Source organism: Cylas formicarius, unplaced genomic scaffold (genome assembly GCF_029955315.1).
Source record: "Cylas formicarius isolate icCylForm1 unplaced genomic scaffold, icCylForm1.1 PGA_scaffold_8__14_contigs__length_24414737, whole genome shotgun sequence".
NCBI classification, from domain to species: Eukaryota; Metazoa; Arthropoda; class Insecta; order Coleoptera; family Brentidae; genus Cylas; species Cylas formicarius.
Window position 1 is genome coordinate 261,054 of NW_026844361.1, and position 20,778 is coordinate 281,831.

The window sequence follows — 20,778 nt, forward strand, 5'->3', positions numbered from 1 at the left end:
CAGAATAAAAAACAAATTTATTGCCAAAATAGTTCACATCCATTACAAAAAATACTAGACCGTCTTAAAATATCAAAAAGACAAATTTGATTGTTGTGCTCGTTGCTCACGCTCTCATCGTCTTATAAACACCGAAAAGCAAGCTTGCGTGACATAAATGTAACAAAGCGCTTGACAAATTCGTGCTAGGATAAACATTCCAGCAGTACTCCACGAGGGCCAGCAATAGAAAACGAAATGGTTTACGGTATTCCGTGCAAAACACCAGATAAAGCAAACTGTGAAAGTACCAACTGTAAAACTGATAATGTAGGGATCTAGCGCACGCGATCCCTATCAAATTCGTAACGAAAAACGGTAAGACGAAAAGCTGCGCTATTTTCGACAGTTTATCTTGTAATTTCGATGTTTCTTCGAACGTATCCTCCTCCTTTCGTCTTAATTGGTTGTCGAAGGCATCTAACAGCATTTTTTCTTTTTTGCTTAGACGATCGTTGGCTTTTTTCTTAGCCAGAGTCCTTCTGTGTCGCTCTTGCTCGAGTTGAGCTTTTAGGCCGCCCGTCACGCAATTTAGTTTGGCGTAACTACTCAAATACCGTCTCAGAAGTGGCAGGAACACGACTAGCAAAAATGTGTGCAGCACCAATAATCCGATGTGGAAATATTTGTGCTCAAACGCGTCTCTAGTTAAGAACCTGTAATTTACAGTCCACTTGTGTTCGAAAACTCTGCCGAAGTTGAAACTGTATTTAATATATGACCACGGATTGTCGTACAGAAAAGGCGCGCCCAAAACTAACTGCACAAAACCACACACAAATAAGTTGACTAAGGTTTCCATATAGGTTAGGTTAGTTAAATAGGCGACTAGGAGACAAGGGGCATATAAAAGTATGTTCATCTTAACGGACACCGCGAGAGAATAAAAAACGCTTCCCAGAATCCATCGGTCAGAAATAAAAAAATTGAGACCTACATAGAACAACAACACCGCGATTGGATCATTAAAAAGCCTCAAAACGAATATCGAATGGATCCTGTAAGATGTAAAGGTGGCCAGGACCAAAGCGTACGGCGGCACTTTCGCCGTTTTCCTGTAAATTCGATGTATTAAAACTGTCTGTATTAAATAGAGCACCAAAAATATGTACTGGGCCAAGTATATATTTTTCCCATGACTTGTTGCGTAATACAGGGCCGCATATACGTAAACGAAACCGGCAGGATACACCAACGGCCCCGTATCACCTAAAACTTATACTTAGAACTATACTAACCAAAAATAATAAAACCTGTTACCTTTCAGGTACTCGTAGTCCAAAGTACCGTTCAAAAATCCTTCGACCTCTTGCATGTAAGCGACCCAGTCGATTTCCGTATATTTTACTTTTTCTATGATATACACGTTCAAAGCGGCCTCGAATAGAAACAAAAAAAGACATACTGGCCCCAAGTGGTGCGGATCGAAGACGATCTGTTTTAAGAACGCCGCGTTCAGGTACTTTTTACAGTTGTCGTCGGACGGGGTCTGATTTTTACCCGCGTGTCTAATTTTCGGCGGTGCCATTTTAAGCGTTATCTGATACGCTTACATCGCCGATTGAATTTGATCGGGTGTTCGCTTCCAAGGGTTATTTTCGGAGACCGGGATATTATCCTCTTCTTTTCTATTTAACGGTAATAATTTTTGAGCCGATTGATCCTAATAAACTCGGCCGATAGAAATAAAGGAGAAGAAATTTTTCAGTTTAATCAGCTTTGGTCTTATTCAGCGGACGTAGCAAAGCGCTCCCGAGACGTAGCGGTACGGTTCAGGTTCGGTGTTCAGATAGGGAGGTTAGTGCTCTTAATTCTCTTTCTCCCACTAACACGTGTTCCTATTTTACCGGTGAGTTATATTAACTAACTAATCAGCATACAAATTACAATCCATTAAAGAGAACTGTCCAAATGGACGTCTTTGGGGAAATATCACCCCCCAACAAATTAAAAGAATTATAGGAGATGGCTCTCAAATTAATGAACTAGTTGAAAAGGAAATTATTCTGTATGAAAACGAAGATGTTGGCCCTTTCATAGTCTATATTGAATCCGCGGAGAAATCTGATCGTAATATAGGTAGATTTAACAATCTTAAAATAGCAAGAGAAATTTTTAACCTTCATCTCAAGGACGTTAAAAAAATTCACAACAAAGGTACAAACCGTATAGCGATAGAGTTTTTTAGATATGAAGCAGCCAACAATCTCCTAAAAAACCAATATATTTTAGACAAAGGTTTTAAGGTCTTCATTCCATTTAATTTTGTCACAAGTAAAGGTATTGTAAGGGACGTAGATATAGATGAAGATATCGAAAATAATTTTGAAAATATATGCAAATCTTCAGCAAAGATAATTCAAGCCAAAAGACTTAATCGTAAAATAATTGTAGATAACAAGACTCAGTATAAACCAACCGGTACTCTCTTATTCACATTTCGAGGGGTTCTTCTACCAAAGCACATTTACTTTTATGACCTTCCCCTTCCGGTAAACGTTTATATCCACCCTGTCACTCAATGCTATAAATGCCTACTCTACGGACATACCAGGAAAAATTGCAAAGGCAGGGAAAAATGTTTTAATTGCGCAGACAATGAAGAAACCGACGATAGCTCAGACTTCCCCACTCAATACTCGTGTACCCAGAAATGTCATTTCTGCAGAAATGAACACACTACTTCGAAAAGCTGCCCCGAATTCAAACGACAGCAAAACATTAAACGGATTATGACGTACGAAAACTTAACCGTCTATGATGCCAACAAACTATGCGCTAAAACCTACAATAATAATGAAGTATTTTCATACCAACCAAACGAATTCCCTTCTTTAAGAAATAATACGGTTAACAAGAATGATAATTACACATACACTATATCCCCTTCCCAAAGACGGCTAGCAGACTTCACCAACAAACGGTCTCAGGGGAACCCAACAAAAAAAGACTGATCCACAAAATCTATGACAGACAGTCCCATGACGACAATATTTACTTTCCTAATTCTAGACCGGAAAGAAGACACGCTACAAATTCCCCTATATTTGACGACCCAATCTACAATCAACATTCCAGAACTACCAAAGAAATAAATGCCTCAAGTAAAAGTGCCCCTCAAGACATCCCTCTGAACTTACCCTCGACCAGTACATCTAATTTAAAACGATATGATGATAACCCTACTTATATATCCATTAAGGAGCTAGTCTTAAATTTACCAGAAGAAAAACAACATGAAATTAAAAACTTTATCCTTAACTATATGAACCTAAGTAATTATACGGATCTTGACGACCCTTGTTTTAATTAAATTTTAATATAACCAAATAAAGTTCAATTCAAAATTAAAAATACTTCAGTGGAACCTAAGAAGTATCAATTCAAACAGATCGGAACTAATCTCATCAATCAGGGAACAGGATCCCGATATTATTTTTTTAAATGAAACCTGCTAAATAAAGAAAAAAAATTTTCAGTTAAATCGTGTAATATTATTAGACAAGACAGGGATGATGGATATGGGGGAATAGCAACTTGCATAAAAAACATTTTTTTATACAGAGAAATAAAAAAATTTAACGATAACCAAGTTCAATATATTATAGTTAAAATTGATGAACTTAATCTTATCAACATTTATTCTAACTCTAATAATAATATCAACTCCCAATTTTTAGAGGAGCTTTATTCTAATGTTCAGGGTCCCTCTATATTGATGGGAGACTTAAATTCACATTATCCCCTTTGGGATTATTGTACTCCAAACAATGGAGGCAAACATATTAATGATTTCCTATTTGACAAAGAGCTTGTAATTCTAAATGATGGCTCTTCAACCCTACTTCAACCTCCCAATCAGAAAATGAGTGCGATAGTCGATTGTCAGTAGTGACATAGCTTATTCATCAAACTGGAGAGTCTTGCCGGACTGTGGCAACAGTAACCACTTTCCCACTATGACAGTAATTAAAGATAGAGAATCCTACTCAAAAAATTCTTTTGTACATAATTTTTCATCGGTCAGAAATTATAGAAAAGCAGATTGGGGACTATATAGAGACAAACCTATATTAGACTCTTTACAATACAAAACTGATATGACTTTCGAAGAGATAGAGACCCTTATTAATTCGGCGGCAGACATCGCTATCCCTTTGAAAACAAACAAAAAAGGTAAAACGGGGAATGTTTGGTGGGACGAGGAATGTATTCTTATAGTCAAACAACGTAAAGAAAAGCTAAAACAATTTGAAATTGCTCCTACACTTGAAAACTATATACAAGCAAAAAAATATATTGCAATTGCCAGAAGAAAACGCAATAAATTCATAAAATTCTGTTCGTCATTAAATAGAGATTTTGGAAAAAAATAAAAAAATTTTCGAGCATAAATCAACACTCCAATAGACCTATCCTCGATGACGACCTTCGTAATGAAATCTTAAAAAAAATGGTAATTTATAATGTGATTCCAGGCTTTACTCTAAGTCCTATAGAGGACCTAAACCCGTTTATATTACAAGAATTAGAAAATGTCCTATTTAAGAAAAATATATCTGCTCCTGGGTTAGACAAGGAACTTATAAAATGATTCTTAATCTGCCCTTAAATATAAAATTAGGGCTGCTTAAAATCAATAAGCAATGCCTAGAAGGACAATCTCTCCCGAAATCTTGGAAAAAATATAACTTTTTAAATATTCTAAAACCCAATAAAGACCCATACATGGCGAATAGTTATAGACCGATTGTTCTGTCCTCATGCTATATCAAGCTCTTGGAAATTATGATTAAGAATAGATTAGAGTGGTTATTAGAAAAAAAAATCATTTAACTGGTCCCAGACAGGCTTCAGATGGGAATGGGAATTAGTATCAACACATTGCATTTATATCATCTTTCATCGATCTAGCTTTCAAGCAAAAAGAAACAGTATTAGCAGTATTCTTAGATATAAAATCGGCCTATGACTCTGTTAATATATAAAAGCTATATAACAAATTAAACTCATTACACATTCCACAAGAGCTTAGCAATTTAATCTTTAGAATCCTGGAAAACAGACTCCTTTATACAAAAAGAAATGATGGTTCTTACATTGGTCCAGGCCTTTCCACATCAGGATTACCACAAGGATCACCTTTAAGTACAATTTTATTCAATATATACACTATAGATCTTTTTAATATGTTAGATGAAAGTTTCATATTACTAGGTTATGCGGATGACATGGCTTTACTTTTAAAAGGGAACAATATCATATCTATGGCTTCTAAAATTAATCAGGCTCTTAACACAATCAACATATGGTTACTTAATAACGACCTTCAACTCTCCCCTCAGAAATGCGAATGCGTTTGGTTCACAAAGGGTACTCGTAAAATTCCTCCTCCCCCTGTAAAAATCGAAAATCACCCCCGTATCAGAATAAAATCTATAAAAAAGTCATTCCGCCTTGTTTTGAGTTTGATTATTTTAACCAAATAACCCCTATAAAAACATTAAACTTAAATATAAAAAAATCTGACCCTGACATAAAAGAAAAATTCAATCTTGCCACAGAAAAATTTAAAAACACTTTTCACTTCGTATATACAGATGCATCTAAAATTAGTAATAGTAATGGTCTTGGGGTTTACATTCCTGATATAGATTACAAATTCTCTTCAAAACTACAAAACGAAATAAGTATAACTTCAGCAGAAATAATAGCAATATATGAAGGGGTTACGGTTATTTTGAAAAAAAATCTTAAAAATGGAATAATATTTTCTGACTCTCTCAGTGCAATCACAAAATTAAATACCAACAATATTAAATACGCTTCAGAATTTCTAACTCTTACGACCAAACAACTCATAGTTAATAGTTAGTTAATAATAATGATAATAACATTATTTTAGCTTGGATCCCAGGACACTCAGACATAGTAGGTAACTCAGTTGTTGACTCTTTAGCAAAAATAGGTACAAGCCTAAATATTCCAAAAACCATTGACTTAGATAAAAATGAAATTCTTAATATCATAAAACAAAAAATACTAGATCAACACAACAGACATTGGAAAAATATATTAAAATTTAAGGACAAGACTTATGCTAATATTCAAAATGAATTTCCAAAAAAAAATGGTTTGACGGACAAGAATATATAGACAGAACACATGTCACCATTATTACAAGGATGAGAACAGGACACTGCCTTACTAAACAGCACCTTTATAAAATAGGTATAAACGATAGCCCATTTTGCGAATGTGGAAAGATTGAGGACCTGAACCACATGTTCTTTGAATGCCCTATAAATGAGATACCCGATCTTGATATCTACAATTCTTTTATAAAACTGGGCATCAAAGCCCCTCTTAACATCTCTGCTGTTCTAATTAAACCCAATAAAAAGATTACAGATATCATAATTTCCTTTTTAAACTTTAATAAAATTAAACTGTAACGTAATATATATCAGTAATATTTTCAGAATCCATTATCTCCAACAAATCCATCCTCTATGCCCTCTTCCCCGCATATGTTTGTATTACTAACAGATACCTCCATTACCGAATAATTTATTCTTTATTGAGCAAAGTAAATAAAATAAAACATCTAAGGGTAAAAGTAGATAGGAGTTCCCAGGAGCTCTGCTCGTCAAGCTGACTCCCCTAATGAGCTGGCAGACTGCCTAGTTGCAAAGCCAAAATATTGACAAGAAGAAGAAGAAGAAGATACGTAGCAGTAGCGACTGGAAACATGTATGTATGTAGAGGTTATGGTGTCTTTATTTTTGTTTGGGTGTTGATTTTGCGATTTAGAGTTTTTTGAAGGTATATCTCTTTCAGTCTTTGTGTGCAGTGCTGCTGATGTAACATGTGTTAATAAAGTGGAAACGTCTTTGTACTGTAGTACCTACATCAGAAATTACTGGAAAGAACCTTATGGACATTTTAATTGAAAACGAAATGAGGGAGGATAATTTAGTCAAATGGGTTTGGAATTAGCAGGAAATCAAGGTGTCCAATACCAAAGTATTGGAAGACATTTGTAAACTTATCGAAAGAGGTCTATTTTAGAATTTATCACATTCAGCATGTTTCGGAGCAGCGAGACATTTGATATGTTTAGAAGAGCAGCTACCACACCTGGAAGTAGATATTGCAGATGAGGTTGGAAATGAGGAAAGGAACCAAATAGCAAATATGCTCTTATAACAAATAAAAATATGTTTTTGAATTATTGCTTTTTTTTGGAATACACATAATAAGTGCAACATTTTATTTCTTTTCTTCTGGATTTCCTTACTTCTTCCAATGGCATTTTGTAAGAGGTTAATTTCTTGTACTCGACCTTCCTCTATATTTGTCAGCCTTCTTCGTAGATAAAACATTAAACTCTTTGACTTCCTAGCCTTGGTACTTCTAAAATGAAAACAAATTATAAGCTTTTAATTAATATTATTTATTTATTATATCAATAAAAAAAATGTTGATAGCTACTAAAAATGACGTCCACTCCAAAACATGTTGGATTTGCAGTGCATGATGCATCGGACGTTTCCGCTATGTAAATACAAATGTCCAACACGCTCCCAATCGCCATCGGTACCGCTACGTATCGGGAGCGCTTTGCTACGTCCGCTGAATGCGACCTTTCTTGTTGTAGTGTTGTAGATGTAATATCTGCAACCATTCCTACACACACATACTTATTGAGGTAAACATTTTAAAAACATGTTTCCGATTTCTATTGCCGTTTTCTTTGTTTTTAAAACAAGCCCAGTTTAGTTTCGGTTAGGGTGAAAGACTGCACGGTAGTGTTGGATGCTAGTTGCGGTTAGTTAGCTCTGTTTAAAAACATTGTTATTAATAAAATGTTCTTGCAAATTTCCAGGGTGTTCTAATAAATATTTTTCTCTAATAAACAACGAATCTCATACTTTTTATGTTTGAAGAGACCATTATTCTCCCAAAGATATCTATATTCATTCTAGTCGATTTGGATTGTTTAATGTTATAATTCTTGGCTAGTTGTAAATATTCCAAGTGACGGTGGTGCTTTCGATAAAAAAATGTACGGTTAAAAACCCTCCCTCGTTTTTATTTTTTTGTTTCGTCCATCCGAGTTGGGAGAAATTACAAAACCGGCAAAATTTAAGTTTAATAGGAATCTTGAAACATATAATAGCACGCCACTGGAGATTATTAACAAATCAAAGCCAATTGATAGCACGTTCAAACACGAGACATATTTAATTAACCAAATTGCGACCCAGCTGTTAAATTAGGTACTAAGCTGTGCTGTAGGTAAATATTATTACATAAACGTTATTACTGCAGCCCTTTTCGTTAGTTACAATCAATACGTTCTAAACCATGAAACTAAGCCTTCTTATCCTCACTTATTGGCTAATCGCTCGCGCCGCCAAATGTCAAGGCGTAAGTACGCTAACACGGCGCGACAATTGTAAATATGACAAATATTATAGGTATCATGGTATAATGTAGCGGTGGTAGAATTTGAGCTTGAGACCAATCTTTCGGTTTCTGCAGACGAGAGACTTGCGGCAACCATTTCAAGATTCATAAAGACATTGAACGGATTAACAGAGGTACCACCTTTTTGTGCAATTGGAATTGGTAGCTTGATATATAGAGCAGTGAACTTGTATTGATAATAAAATGTCTGCCGTCTTATGTATCTGATTTCTAACGGGAACGCAAGTATCTTTTTAGCCGTTGGACCTCGTAATATTTCCGGAATCGGCGTTGGCAAGTGACGACCCCGATGCTGCTACAGAATTGCCGTCGCTCTACGACTTCCTGCTTTGCAATTCCAACGACGTGGGCTACGCTGAATTTCTCAAAAATTTGTCGTGTCTGGCGATCGATCGTCAAACCGTCATTGTGGTTAATATATTGGAAAAAAGCGGGGATTCGTTTTACAACACCGACATTGCTCTCGCAGCGAACGGTACCGTGATTGCCAGGTGTGATGATTAAAACAAAGCAATTCTCAAAACTTCCACTACATTATTACATAGGTACAGGAAATGGAACCTGTTCGGCGAGATCGCGAAAAGCAAACCGAGCACCCTCGATTTGCCTGTTTTGGAACTGAAAAATACGACATTCGGCTTCATGACGTGTTTTGACATATTGTTCGGAGTGCCCGGTTTCAATTTGACCAGGGAACGTAGCGTGAAGAACATCATTTTTCCGCTCAACTGGATTTCGGAATTGCCGTATTTGACAGGTTTGATATGGGGCGGGCGGCATTGGTTAGTCGCCCGACGCGTGTGTTTTGAATATAATGTCAACTTAATCGATTTAGACTGCGTTGTGGTTTTGCTATTTTCATTCTTATCCTATTTCGAGTTAGTAATAATGGTTATGGTTAACTCAACCATTTTTTCCAAATATCCACATTTATAGTATACATAATTGAACAGCAATATTGGTAGTTCCTTGGTAGTCATTCGAACAGAAAGTAGTAATTGTGGTAATATTAAAATATAAATCCAGTTTCAAATTTGTGTGTGGACATTTTTGTTGCAATCGAAAATGTTGAAATTTCTACACTTACATTACAAGAGAAATAATGGCAAAAAGATATATAAGCCATCGTAGTAATTACATATTTTAAAATGCCGAATGAAAAAGGGACAAACTTCCTCATAATTTACAAGTTTGACGTGAAAAACCAGGTAGTTTGGTTATTATTGACTGTATTTCGCAGTTTCTGGTAACTTTATTTTCTTTAGTCATTTTAATATTGATGCGAAAGTAAGACACTTTTAAACCTATTTAACCAGAGACACCCAAAATACTATGGTTTTTGTTGTTGTTAATTAATTCTAACAGGTAACTCTAGTCCAAAATTCCTATAGGATGCCTTCATAAATAAAGGGCTGGTAAGCTCCATCATCCTCTAGGTATATTAACATAACATTATTTCCCAAAATTCCCAAACAAATATACAGCACTAAAGAAATATAACGACACAATTTTCAACCGATTTATACATTTTATGGAACCGGACCAGACTAAGGTTAGGAATACAAACGTTGTTGTTGTTGATAATTACATCTAATGGGCACGACTACATAAGGTTATGCCTTCATAAGGAAAGGGTCTGGACTATTCTATCATCCTCCAGGTTTGTTAATATATTAATACATATGAATAAACTTCTAAATAATTACTCATAAAATGACGACCGATTCATCTAGCGGCTCCAGCAATTATCTCATCCGGAATATCTGATCCTATCTGCCCTGGTTACCAGCGTGAATGTAATATTACGGAAACCGAGCAATACACCATACAAATCCATAGACAGACATTCATACAAAACAATCACTAAATCACAAAACTATAAGCACGCGCCTCTAACAATTCAATTAAAAGATGTAAAAAAAATTTTCAAACGCCGTAATTTTTTTCAACCGATTTCTAACTTTTTTGGAACGGGGTGTAACAAACGTCCGCCATGTGCAATGGTTCTTTAAAAAAAAACTAATGCAAACTAGTCTTCCTTTTCTACTTGATATAGGTTAAAATTTCAATGGGACGTACTCTCCAAAGGGCAACAAATAACCAAAACTAAAACAAATATTCATTTAATTGTTCTTATTATCACCGCTGTCATAAAGTAGAACCAAATCTGTCTGCATTATTTATACATTCTGGATTCCTGCTGCGTCGGTTGATGCTAAATCGAATTTGCTGATGCTTGGTCAATGATCCTGTTGACTGAAACAGTTTCAGTTAAGCTCTTAAAAAGCCAACACAATGATTACCGAAATAGTATTACAGTATATTACAGAAATATTATTACAGTATAAGCTTGTTTTAAAAATTAGCAACTTGTCTGAATGTTTATATTACGGTTCTATCGTTCTGGTTAAGTTATTTATCAAAGTCCTTTTTCGTAATATTGTGGACCCATGGGAACCCACTTTGGTATTTTTCGGAAGTGAACGGAACCTCGAACCAGCGAAGATAGTCTGGCTTTATAAAAGCACTGGTAAGGTCGGATTTTAAATAACTCGCATAGTTTATTTTTGGTATGCTATATTGTAGTTGATCTAGCGAGTGCCGGATCGTTGAATTTCCTTTAATAATCAATCATATGATTAGATTATTCGTTTGCTTTAAGCACTGTATGTGCAGTCTTTTATGTCCCCTCGCTCTCTATCAGAACCCATCCGACCGGGTTTCTATTTCTATTTTATTCTTTTTATTATTTCTTACGATCTCCGACATATAGTACCTAAGCAAAACAGCCGACACCATCGGAACGCGGTCAAACAATGACCCCATTTTGTATTTCAGCCCTGCAAACGCAGCAAATGTGGGCCAGTGAGCATGACGTCACTCTGCTAGCGGCCGGTTCGAATTCCCCTGGTCGGGGCGCTGGAGGAACCGGCATATATTTAGGTAAAGCGTCTTGGCAGTTTACGTGTTTAGTAGATGGGGAAATTTTAACTGTGGTCGCCGTATGACATGTAGTTGCACACATTGTTGCCAAATTGCTATATTTATTCGATTTAACCACGAATAAAAAAAATGCCATGCTATAAAAATATACACCCTTGAACTTAACGCATCAACCAACCAATGTTGCTTGAGCTATTATTAAGTCAAAAAATTAATTTATGTGATAAAAGAAGGGGCGAGTTTTTTAGTGGTAGCGTCTTATCTGATTTTGCAACAACGTAACAGCCAAAAGAATATTTGTTTTGGCGCTTCAAAACTATCGCGAAACCCATTACTGAAGCATAAAAAGTATGACAGATTATCAGCAGAAATTCTCCTGTGACAGATAAACTAAATCAAATTGTATTGAGTTTTGTGTGGTGGCAAAATATTATGAGTTCGATTGGGCCTAATTTGGCCTCGTTTGGTATAAGGTATTGGAGATAATCTCACAGTCGGATGGAAATGGCCTCGCAGCGTAAACCAAAGTGCATCGGAATATTGAGATACAAAAAAATAATTATATAGTACAAAAAATCATTAGGATATCATTCTTTTAAAAAAGTTTTAGAGGATTCTATGTCAAATGGTAATGCGCAAAATTCAACACTATGTAAAATAGGGGTTGACTTTTTAATGTTTTTCTGGAATGGTATTGTGTTTGTATTTGATAAAAGTAACCAAATAATTAAAAAAAAAAGATTTGCATCAAGTAGTAATAACGTATAAAAGTAAAATTTATTAAATAACCCAGCGAAAAGATAAATTTGATTATTATTATGAAAGGAGTAAAAATGCGTCAGAGTTTAGTACATTTCTAAAAGATCTAGAATATTTCAAATTAAACAAATTTAAGTATCTATGAAGGTGGTACTTCTGACACAAAATTTGATGGGTTAAATAATTTTCAAGTAAATACCTATTGTGTTAATAAGAAATGAACAAAGGTTATAAAAGTATAATGTTGGTTAGACGATTTACAACAATTGCACATTTTAATAAAACTGTATAAAAAATAGTTTAACGATGAACTAGCCTTATTTTTAAATCATACGCATGTTTCTCACAATTCCTCTGAGAACGTTTCAAGCTTACCAGATAAACTTTTTGCCTAACAATAACTTAATTTCCTTTCTACTTCCGCACGGGTTTGGAAGCAATCGGATGTTTTCTGAGATTTTACCGCACGGTTTGAATTTTGACGTTTGTCAATTCTGACAGCCATGTCAGTGAATGTATTTGTGTTGTTTTGCAAAAATGTACCCAAAAACTAACGGTCGCAGAAAAAGTATAGTCTGCAACATGTTCAGTAAACTTTTTAAGTCACTCGTTTATTAAACACTCGCTCCGCTCGTGCCAAATAAACTCGTGACTTCACAGCCGTTTAATTCATTCACCATTTTGCAATACTATCAATTGAAAAAGATTTATTAAAATTAATAATACAAATCTATGACTGACAAGTTTTTAAATTAAAAATAAAGAAAATGACATTCTTGATAAAAAATAATTATTTCTTTTATTTTTGTTTTATTAACTTTTGATATACTTACATATTTCGATATTGAATAAAAGATTTACACTTACTCAGTTCAATTTACTAAATGGATATATGCAAATATTACATTTTTTTTAAAACAAAATATCCTGTAACATTTTTATTAAACTCGTTTGCTTGTTTGTTAACAATAAAAAACTGTTATGGGAACCTCGACTTTTAACTTATACTAAATCTAAATTGTATTTTAAATATAATTTGAAACTAACCTAGATCTTGAAGGGCCACCATCTTGACCTGATCACTGGGTTCACTGCAGTACAACTTATTTTTAAAATGCCGAGATTTTGTAAAAATATTTCAGATACATTTTGCTATGTATGTGGTTCTTTTGTGGTCAATAAATTTAGACCTAAAATTACACCCCTGTTTAAAATATAATACTACGCTTATTTCAATTAAAAATTGGTGATCAAGACAAACCTCGGGCGCCACACATTGTTTGTAAGGTATGTGAAAAATTTTTAAGACATGCCTACCTTTTGGTATGACTACCTATGGTATAGAGAGAGGCAACAAATCATCAAGTCTGCATTTAGGCCAGTGCCAGACGGACCAGATGTCCTAATATCTGAAAATCCAGTCAATTTAAAAGATACCACCAGTTTTTCTGAACCTGAAATACGTTAGTGATGTTGTTGATATATGGAGTGTTTCCCAGCAACCACAGTCATTTTCACAATCAGAACTTACGGACAGTGAGAGACTTAGGTTTACTTAGGATCTTTCCGAAATGTTAGTATCTAAACTTCGAAATAAAAATAAAGATGTTAAAATCTCATATGTCAGGAAGCTCGAGACAGAATTTATGGGCTGTTTTGAACAAAATGGTTCACTTGCATATCGCACCGATATTCCTAATCTAATAAAGAAACTTGGTACAGACTACAATTCTGAGGACTGGAGGCTTTTTATTGACATATCCTAAAGAAGCCTTAAAGGTGTTCTTTTGCCCAACGGAAATGTTCTTGCTTCTGTACCTGTGCAAATGAAAGAATGCTACGAAAATCTGGAACTACTGTTTAATAAAATCAAATACAAGGACTATAGTAAAATGATTTGATTTTGAGTGACTTAAAAGTTGTAGAACTTCGACTATGTCAACGAAGGGTATACGAAGTATCCCTGGTTTTTGTGTGAGTCGGACAGTAAAAACAACAACATTGGGTGAAAAAACTATCCAAAACTATCCAAAAACTCATTCCGTGCAAATGAAAGAATGCTACGAAAATTTGAAACTTCTGCTTGAGAACTTAAAAAATGTGGGTAGTCTACTAGGTCAGCAGCCAGGATATACAAAGTATCCCTGTTTCTTGTGTGAGTGGGACAGTAAAAAAGAAGTAGGCGGAAAATGTTAATTTTACTCCCCATCCGATCCAACAAATTCTTTTATCACCGTTGCATATTAAATTAGGACTGATGAAGCAGTACGTTAAAGATTTAAATAAATATGGAACATGAAAATTTCTCGCTCTGTCAGATACAAAATTGAATTAAGAAATTTTTGTTAGTCCTCTAATGGAAGATCAAGAATTTGTGAATACCGTGATCGAATCTGAAAAGGTTGCACTGGTTTTTCATTTAGCGATTTTATAAATGGTTTTCTAGGAAGCAACAAATATCCAAGTTACAAGACATTGTAGGAAATATGTTAGAGAATGAGATTAAATGATGATTATATCTGCTTCCAGGACAAGATGTATGACCACTTCAAAATTGGTGATAAACTTGTAATCTTGTAATCTTTGGTTATGGTGATGTGGGAACAGAAGGACGTGAACAAACTAACAAAGTAACTAGGATAGCAGCATTCTTAAATAAGACTATTTGGGAAAAAAATATATCAGAATGGAAACGAAGGCTAAAATATACAAAATAAGGATTAAAACAATCATGATGTACACAGCAGAAAAACAACCTAACACAACAAAAACTAAGCAGATGATGGAGACAACGGATATGAAGGTAATGCTGAAAATTGGTGGAAAAACCTTATGGAACAGAGAGCGAAGCGAGAACATCAGCGGAATGCGAAGAGTGGATAACATAAATGACTGGATATTAAAACGAAAAATGGAATGGAACGACCAGATCAATCGCATGGCTGACTCGAGCATAGTTAAAATAGCTTGTGATAAATCCCATAGGCCCTAGTAGTATAGGGCACCCTCAAAAAAGATGGAGCGACATTTTGAGATCCGATGGGGAGTAGGGGATGAGAAAAAGCAAGCAGTTGCCTACGCTAAAGAAGAAAGAAGATGAAAGAGAGAAATTTATGCAATATGAGTAGAAATCTACACTTTTTGCACTCACATCTAGACTACTTTCCGTGATGCCGCGAGTGAGGGGCAAGGTGAGAGGTTCCACCAAGAAATAAAAGAAATGGAACGCAGATATCAAGGATAGAACGTTGCAGTGACGGCAGAGGGAAAGGGAAATGTTCCAGATATAAAATGATTTTACTATTGTTTGACACTTTGTTATTCAATTTCGATTTTTGATTTGTTTTTTGTTCTTGTACTAATAAAAAATAAAGTTTAAATCAACCGAGATTTTCATTTATTAATTCCTTTAATGTTTATAAAAAACAATTCAATCAAATGCCAGATCGAAATCAATTTTCAAAAGTTTAAAAATTGTTCTGTAATTAACGGAAAGGAGAAACACGATCTAAGCAATTGAATATTTGGCAACAAGGGACGAAAAGTGGTATAAAGATCTAACCATTTTGGTATCCGTGACCTATCTGCTAAATACATAAACTACGGGATTACCAGGTAAAGTCGTTTGAGGTTATAGGTAAAAAAGGCGCGTTAGAAACAATAATAGCCGCCGGAGGCGGGACCAGGACGATATATCGAAACGTGCCGATAATATCGGGAACTGGGACGAACGTGATACTCGTCAATCACACCGAAACCGACGAAATAGACTCGCTCGCTGTAGAAATGGACGATTTCTTCACGCTGGTTGACGCGGCCATCGCAGGTGTCGAAACGTCGCCAGAGTTTATTCGGTTCGATTGACTTCCAAACTTTTAGAACACGCCTCGGTCGTACTCGATACGACGAATTTGAGTGGGTGCATAACGGTGTGTCACGGCCGAAACGATGACGTCACGTGTTGCGACTTCGACGTATCCGCCTTGCAGGACCAAATTGTCGCCTCTCGAAACGGCGACAGATATACATATCACCTGGTCGCCTACAACGGCGTCAGAAGTTTCTCAGGGGTGTTTTTCGGCGGGGTGGAGATTTGCGCGGTGGTGGCGTGCTTAAACGAGTCCGTTGCTTCTTGCGGAAGAAGGTATAAAGAAGCGGAAGAGGTTGATTTTAACGCATCTAGAGCGGAAACGTAATTTTCGCTTGATGATAAAAAGAACTATCTAAGTCCGTTAGTTTTGATGCCGCTCCAAATTTGGAATGTTTTTTTTTTTTGATAAACAGTCTAATTTCAATTACGAATGAGATCCAATATACAGGGTGTTCCATACATAATAAGTAATAAGTACATGGCAAAAGGGGATTCTTTAGGTAAAAATATTACGTTAACGAAACTTACCTTAGTCCAAAAGTGGATGTTAACCGAGATGGAGGGCGTCAAAGCTTCAATTTCATTTTTGATTTTTTTAAATAATTCTTGAAATAATCGGGTTTTTCGCACAAAATTTGGCACATCGGGGTTTTTTGACATAAGAAATCGATTTTCGTGAATAATTTTGAGTCAAATAGATGGTGCTACGTATGGTACTTTTCGTGCATTTGATACTTCCTAACTTTTTTGCGCCTTAGTGTATGCAGATTTGGTTAATTGCTTAACAGATTTTTCATAAACGTATCACTTCCTACACCTTTTTTACACACAAAAGTATATTTTTTAAATTTCGTCCCAAGTTACCTTTTTCGAGAAATTTTCATTTGAAATTTGCGTTGCACCTAATTAAACAGTTTCATGTGAAGATGGAAAATAGTTGAAAGTAGGCTTCGACTAACATAATCACCATAAAAAACAACAAAATGGTGCGTGTGATTTTCTAGCCCGATAGGAATATGTTCGTTTTTGTCGAGTCCCGCAAAACGCCGAGCCAATGTTTTTAAGTAAAATAATGTTTACAGATGAAGCAACATTTACATGGAAAGGTGTCTTTAAATATAAGCATGCATGGGATCTAGAAAATCTCATTTAACAACTGGACGCCATTTCAAACGGGAATTTGAAATAAACGTTTCGTTCAGAATAATTGATAATTCTATCTTAGGACCTATCGAACTGTCTGGATGGTTTATCCTTAGAATTAAGAAGAACAATGGCAAGATGCAAGATGCATGCAAGATGGCGCTTCGGCGCACTTTTTGAGACGTGTTAGAGATTTTCAGTCAATTTTCTTATCGTTGGATTGGTCGCATAGGAGCCCGGATTTCAATCTAATTGGTTTTTGTTTTTGGAGGTATATGAAGTGGCTATGTATAAAGAAGTACTTCATACTCGAGATAAATTATGGCAGTGGATTAAAAATACCACTTAATCATTTCGAAAAGAAGGAATTATTATTTAAAATCAGGCAGTCTTTCGATTAACGTGTAGTGAATAGAAATAATTTTGATTATTTATTTCCGAATTTTGTATTTTATTTTACTTTAAAATTAGATTTGTATTTCCATAAAATTGTGTTCATTGGCGTCGAAGTTGTTTTGAGTCGCTTGTTGTAAAAATCTCAAAATAAATAAAATTAAAAACGTTGTTAAGGCTATATCATATTGGCTCAATTATATTATCTAGGTTATTTTAAAATTGATGGCATTAAAAAAATGAGATTTTAAATAATACCTTATGAAGTATTGAAATTTTCAAATCCAAATTTCTCGAAAACGGCGACTGGGGGCGAAATTTTTTTGTGTAAAAAAGAAAAGAAAAGAAAATAATCTTTATAATGAATCTGCATACACGCAAAGGGCAAAAAAGTTAGGATGCATCGAATGCACGAAAGGAACCATACGTAGCACCCTTTACAATTAGCAACTATTGGCGTAAATGGCTTTCTCATGTCAAAAAACCAAGACCGTAATTAAAATTACAATAATAATATACACTGGCAATCGGGAGGCACCCATCGAATATTTTTGACGACAAAAAAATGTACCCTATTGACTTTTGTACCAATTTTGTTCTTTTTCAAATCAAATCACTAAAAATTCAACTTCTTTGTCTCTGGAATTATCTTCATATTTGCAGTACCCCGGTATACCGTATTCTATATAGTGTGTCCAACAATGTAACACATTTCACATACTTTTGTTTTGTTAAAAGGAAAATTGCATTTTTCCTATTTTTGAAAGGTATTGTTAAGTAGGCAAACAATGCATTTGTTAAAGTAACAAAAACAATCAATGTTTTTATGGCACAAACTATAGCACGGTGTCAAACTTTTGTTCATGGCTATATTCCGGCATATTCGGCGATAATTACACAACAACAATAAATAAAAATAACCACAGTAATAGTAACAATAACGACAATTACTCTAAAAACTACTCTGCAAAGAGGGTAACATCAACGACAATTACTATTTAGTCATGATATTAAATAATATATGTCAGACAGTTATCTAAAGTTGTATCTCTAATCGGTAATGAGATTCCCATGCTTAGGAACCTTATCTTGGACGGCCTACTAAAAATTCTCATAATATACGCACCCAAACGACACATTCCAAAGGTTTAAATGGCTTAAGAATTATCGAACGCTCGTTCCAGATTTCCAGATTATTCCAATATCGTTTGGCCTATCACGTTCGAGAAAATCAACGTCTCGGGTAACTTCAGCCAATCGGAGCGGCGAGTTCAGTACCCCACCTCCCTGTTGAGTTCCATACGGCCGATAGAGACGCGCCACACATCTTGGCACAGAGAAGAAGTGAACGGCACCACGGTGCTCAGAACCCACACATTGGAAAAGGCTCAGAACCGTCTGCTCACTTTCGGTATATACGGGAGGGATTTCACAAGGGATCGGGACCCGATGAGGAACGAATCGGCAAACGGGAGTATTTCCGGGCAAGGGGGTCCAAACCCAGACCTGAGCGCACTGCTCGTGTTATTTATCATCGCGTTTATTTACGTGTAACGGCCGATTTACGTTTCTCAATAATGACGTATCTGAAAATAAAGTCATGCTGTTATTTTTTTTCTTTTTTTAATAGTTTATTTTTCGGTAGCTACTATATACAGAGTGTTGAAGTAAATCCCATCCCATCTTGTCTTTTTAAAGAAAATAAAGGTCACTATTTAGTTGCCACTTTTAGTGCTCTATAAGATAGCGTTGACCAGGGGTGAAGCATCTATGTAACCACTGTTGCCATTGGTAATGAGAATAAATTAATATTTTATGACTTTACCAATACCAATACGTAATGGTAACTAACTCTATAGTAATACACTCTACTACTCTAGGGAGTAAATTCTGTACTGTATTGACGCTACCCCGCCTCGACTCGATATATAGGGTGTCCTATGAGTAATAAAACATGGAAAAATAAGATATTTTTAAGGTAAACATATGGATAGATGACTACTTTACCATATCATTGTTTGTAGCAAGTCATACAAAGGAAAAAAAATAAATAAAATTGATGCCAACAAAATTGTATATAACGTCATAATATACTAAATCTAGATATACAATGTACATAACTTCACAATAAAAACAATAGGACAACAAATAATAAATAAATTTATATGTATATAGCACAGAACAATCATTAAATTCAACGCTCCGCAACACGTCATTACCAATGTTTTATTCAAATAATTCACCAACGCTATAATAGTCCTTACTTAGAAGAAAACTTTTAATTTTATATTTAAAATATTTTTCGTTTAAAAGTTTAAAAGATTGTAGCAATGCGTTATAAAGTTTTATATAAGGAGAGTTTTGTTTTGATTTCTGCAACCTGTATCTCGGAAGCACGAGATTATTTGCACTCCGGGTGTCGTATCTATGAGAATCAGAACCCCCTCGGCAAACTGTCAGTCTTGGAGTGTATCTCAAGAACATAAAACCGTCATTATTTTATGTTTAATAAACAATGGCTTACAGTGTTCGTAAAAATCTGAATTTGTAATTATCGGTAACCTTTTTTTGCATCCTAAATATTTTAATGGCATAATAGGAGTTACCCCACAATATGGTGGCATAGTTTATACGGAAGTGAAATAAACCAAAGTAACTTGACTTTAATACAGCAAAACTCACCATTCTGTGAAGTTGACGCAAAAGAAAATGAATATTTGCTGGCCAATGTATTCTGACCAATTCAGAGTGTCATCCAAGGTACTGCTACTAGCCACTAATAAATTCTTCGTTTTAGCTTCATTAGGTTGTAGATTATTTGATTAAAACAATGCTTTGGCCTTTGATAAAGTTTATGTTTCAATATTACTCAGGGTAGTGATGTTCCTGTTTGAATTAATAAACGTTGAGTCTTCAGCAAACAGCACAATCTCAGTATCAGGCATCATGTACTGCCAAATATCATTTATGTATATAATTATATATAATAAATAATAAATAATATAATAACTATTTAACGAAACTCACCCTAGTCCACAAATCGAATTACAGGACATCAAAGTTGCAATTTCATTTTTGATTTTTTTAAATAATTCTTGAAATAATCGAGCTTTTTGCACAAAATTGGGTAAATCGGA

The 20,778-nt window shown here is 35.0% G+C and overlaps 2 protein-coding genes and 1 long non-coding RNA gene across 11 annotated transcripts; 2 read left to right on the plus strand and 1 right to left on the minus strand.

The window, feature by feature from the left end:
• Positions 1-2: 2 nt before the first annotated feature.
• On the minus strand, positions 3-1,632 carry LOC132705968 (lethal(2)neighbour of tid protein). The gene is made up of 2 exons (XM_060676964.1): positions 1,300-1,632; positions 3-1,248 (listed from the first exon to the last, which is right to left on the minus strand). The coding sequence occupies exons 1-2, from the start codon at positions 1,565-1,567 to the stop codon at positions 107-109; spliced, it is 1,410 nt and encodes a 469-aa protein (XP_060532947.1). The 5' UTR covers positions 1,568-1,632; the 3' UTR covers positions 3-106.
• Positions 1,633-1,736: 104 nt separating this feature from the next.
• Positions 1,737-7,307, plus strand: LOC132705911 (uncharacterized). Of its 6 annotated transcripts, none has more exons than XR_009619532.1 (4): positions 1,737-1,836; positions 6,652-6,792; positions 6,880-7,050; positions 7,111-7,307. It is a non-coding gene; the product is annotated as an uncharacterized LOC132705911 (long non-coding RNA). The 6 variants fall into 6 exon arrangements; XR_009619530.1 differs by having other exon boundaries at positions 1,765-1,888; positions 6,663-6,792; XR_009619529.1 differs by having other exon boundaries at positions 1,767-1,888; positions 6,522-6,792.
• Positions 7,308-7,780: 473 nt separating this feature from the next.
• Positions 7,781-19,985, plus strand: LOC132705909 (vanin-like protein 1). Of its 4 annotated transcripts, none has more exons than XM_060676873.1 (9): positions 7,781-8,336; positions 8,387-8,472; positions 8,523-8,645; positions 8,770-9,023; positions 9,078-9,289; positions 11,371-11,475; positions 15,872-16,060; positions 16,114-16,378; positions 18,826-19,985. In XM_060676873.1, the coding sequence occupies exons 2-9, from the start codon at positions 8,410-8,412 to the stop codon at positions 19,193-19,195; spliced, it is 1,581 nt and encodes a 526-aa protein (XP_060532856.1). In that variant the 5' UTR covers positions 7,781-8,336; positions 8,387-8,409; the 3' UTR covers positions 19,196-19,985. The 4 variants fall into 4 exon arrangements, with proteins under 4 accessions (XP_060532856.1, XP_060532854.1, XP_060532855.1 ...); XM_060676871.1 differs by having other exon boundaries at positions 7,781-8,321; positions 8,374-8,472; XM_060676872.1 differs by having other exon boundaries at positions 7,781-8,321.
• The last annotated feature ends 793 nt before the right edge of the window (positions 19,986-20,778 follow it).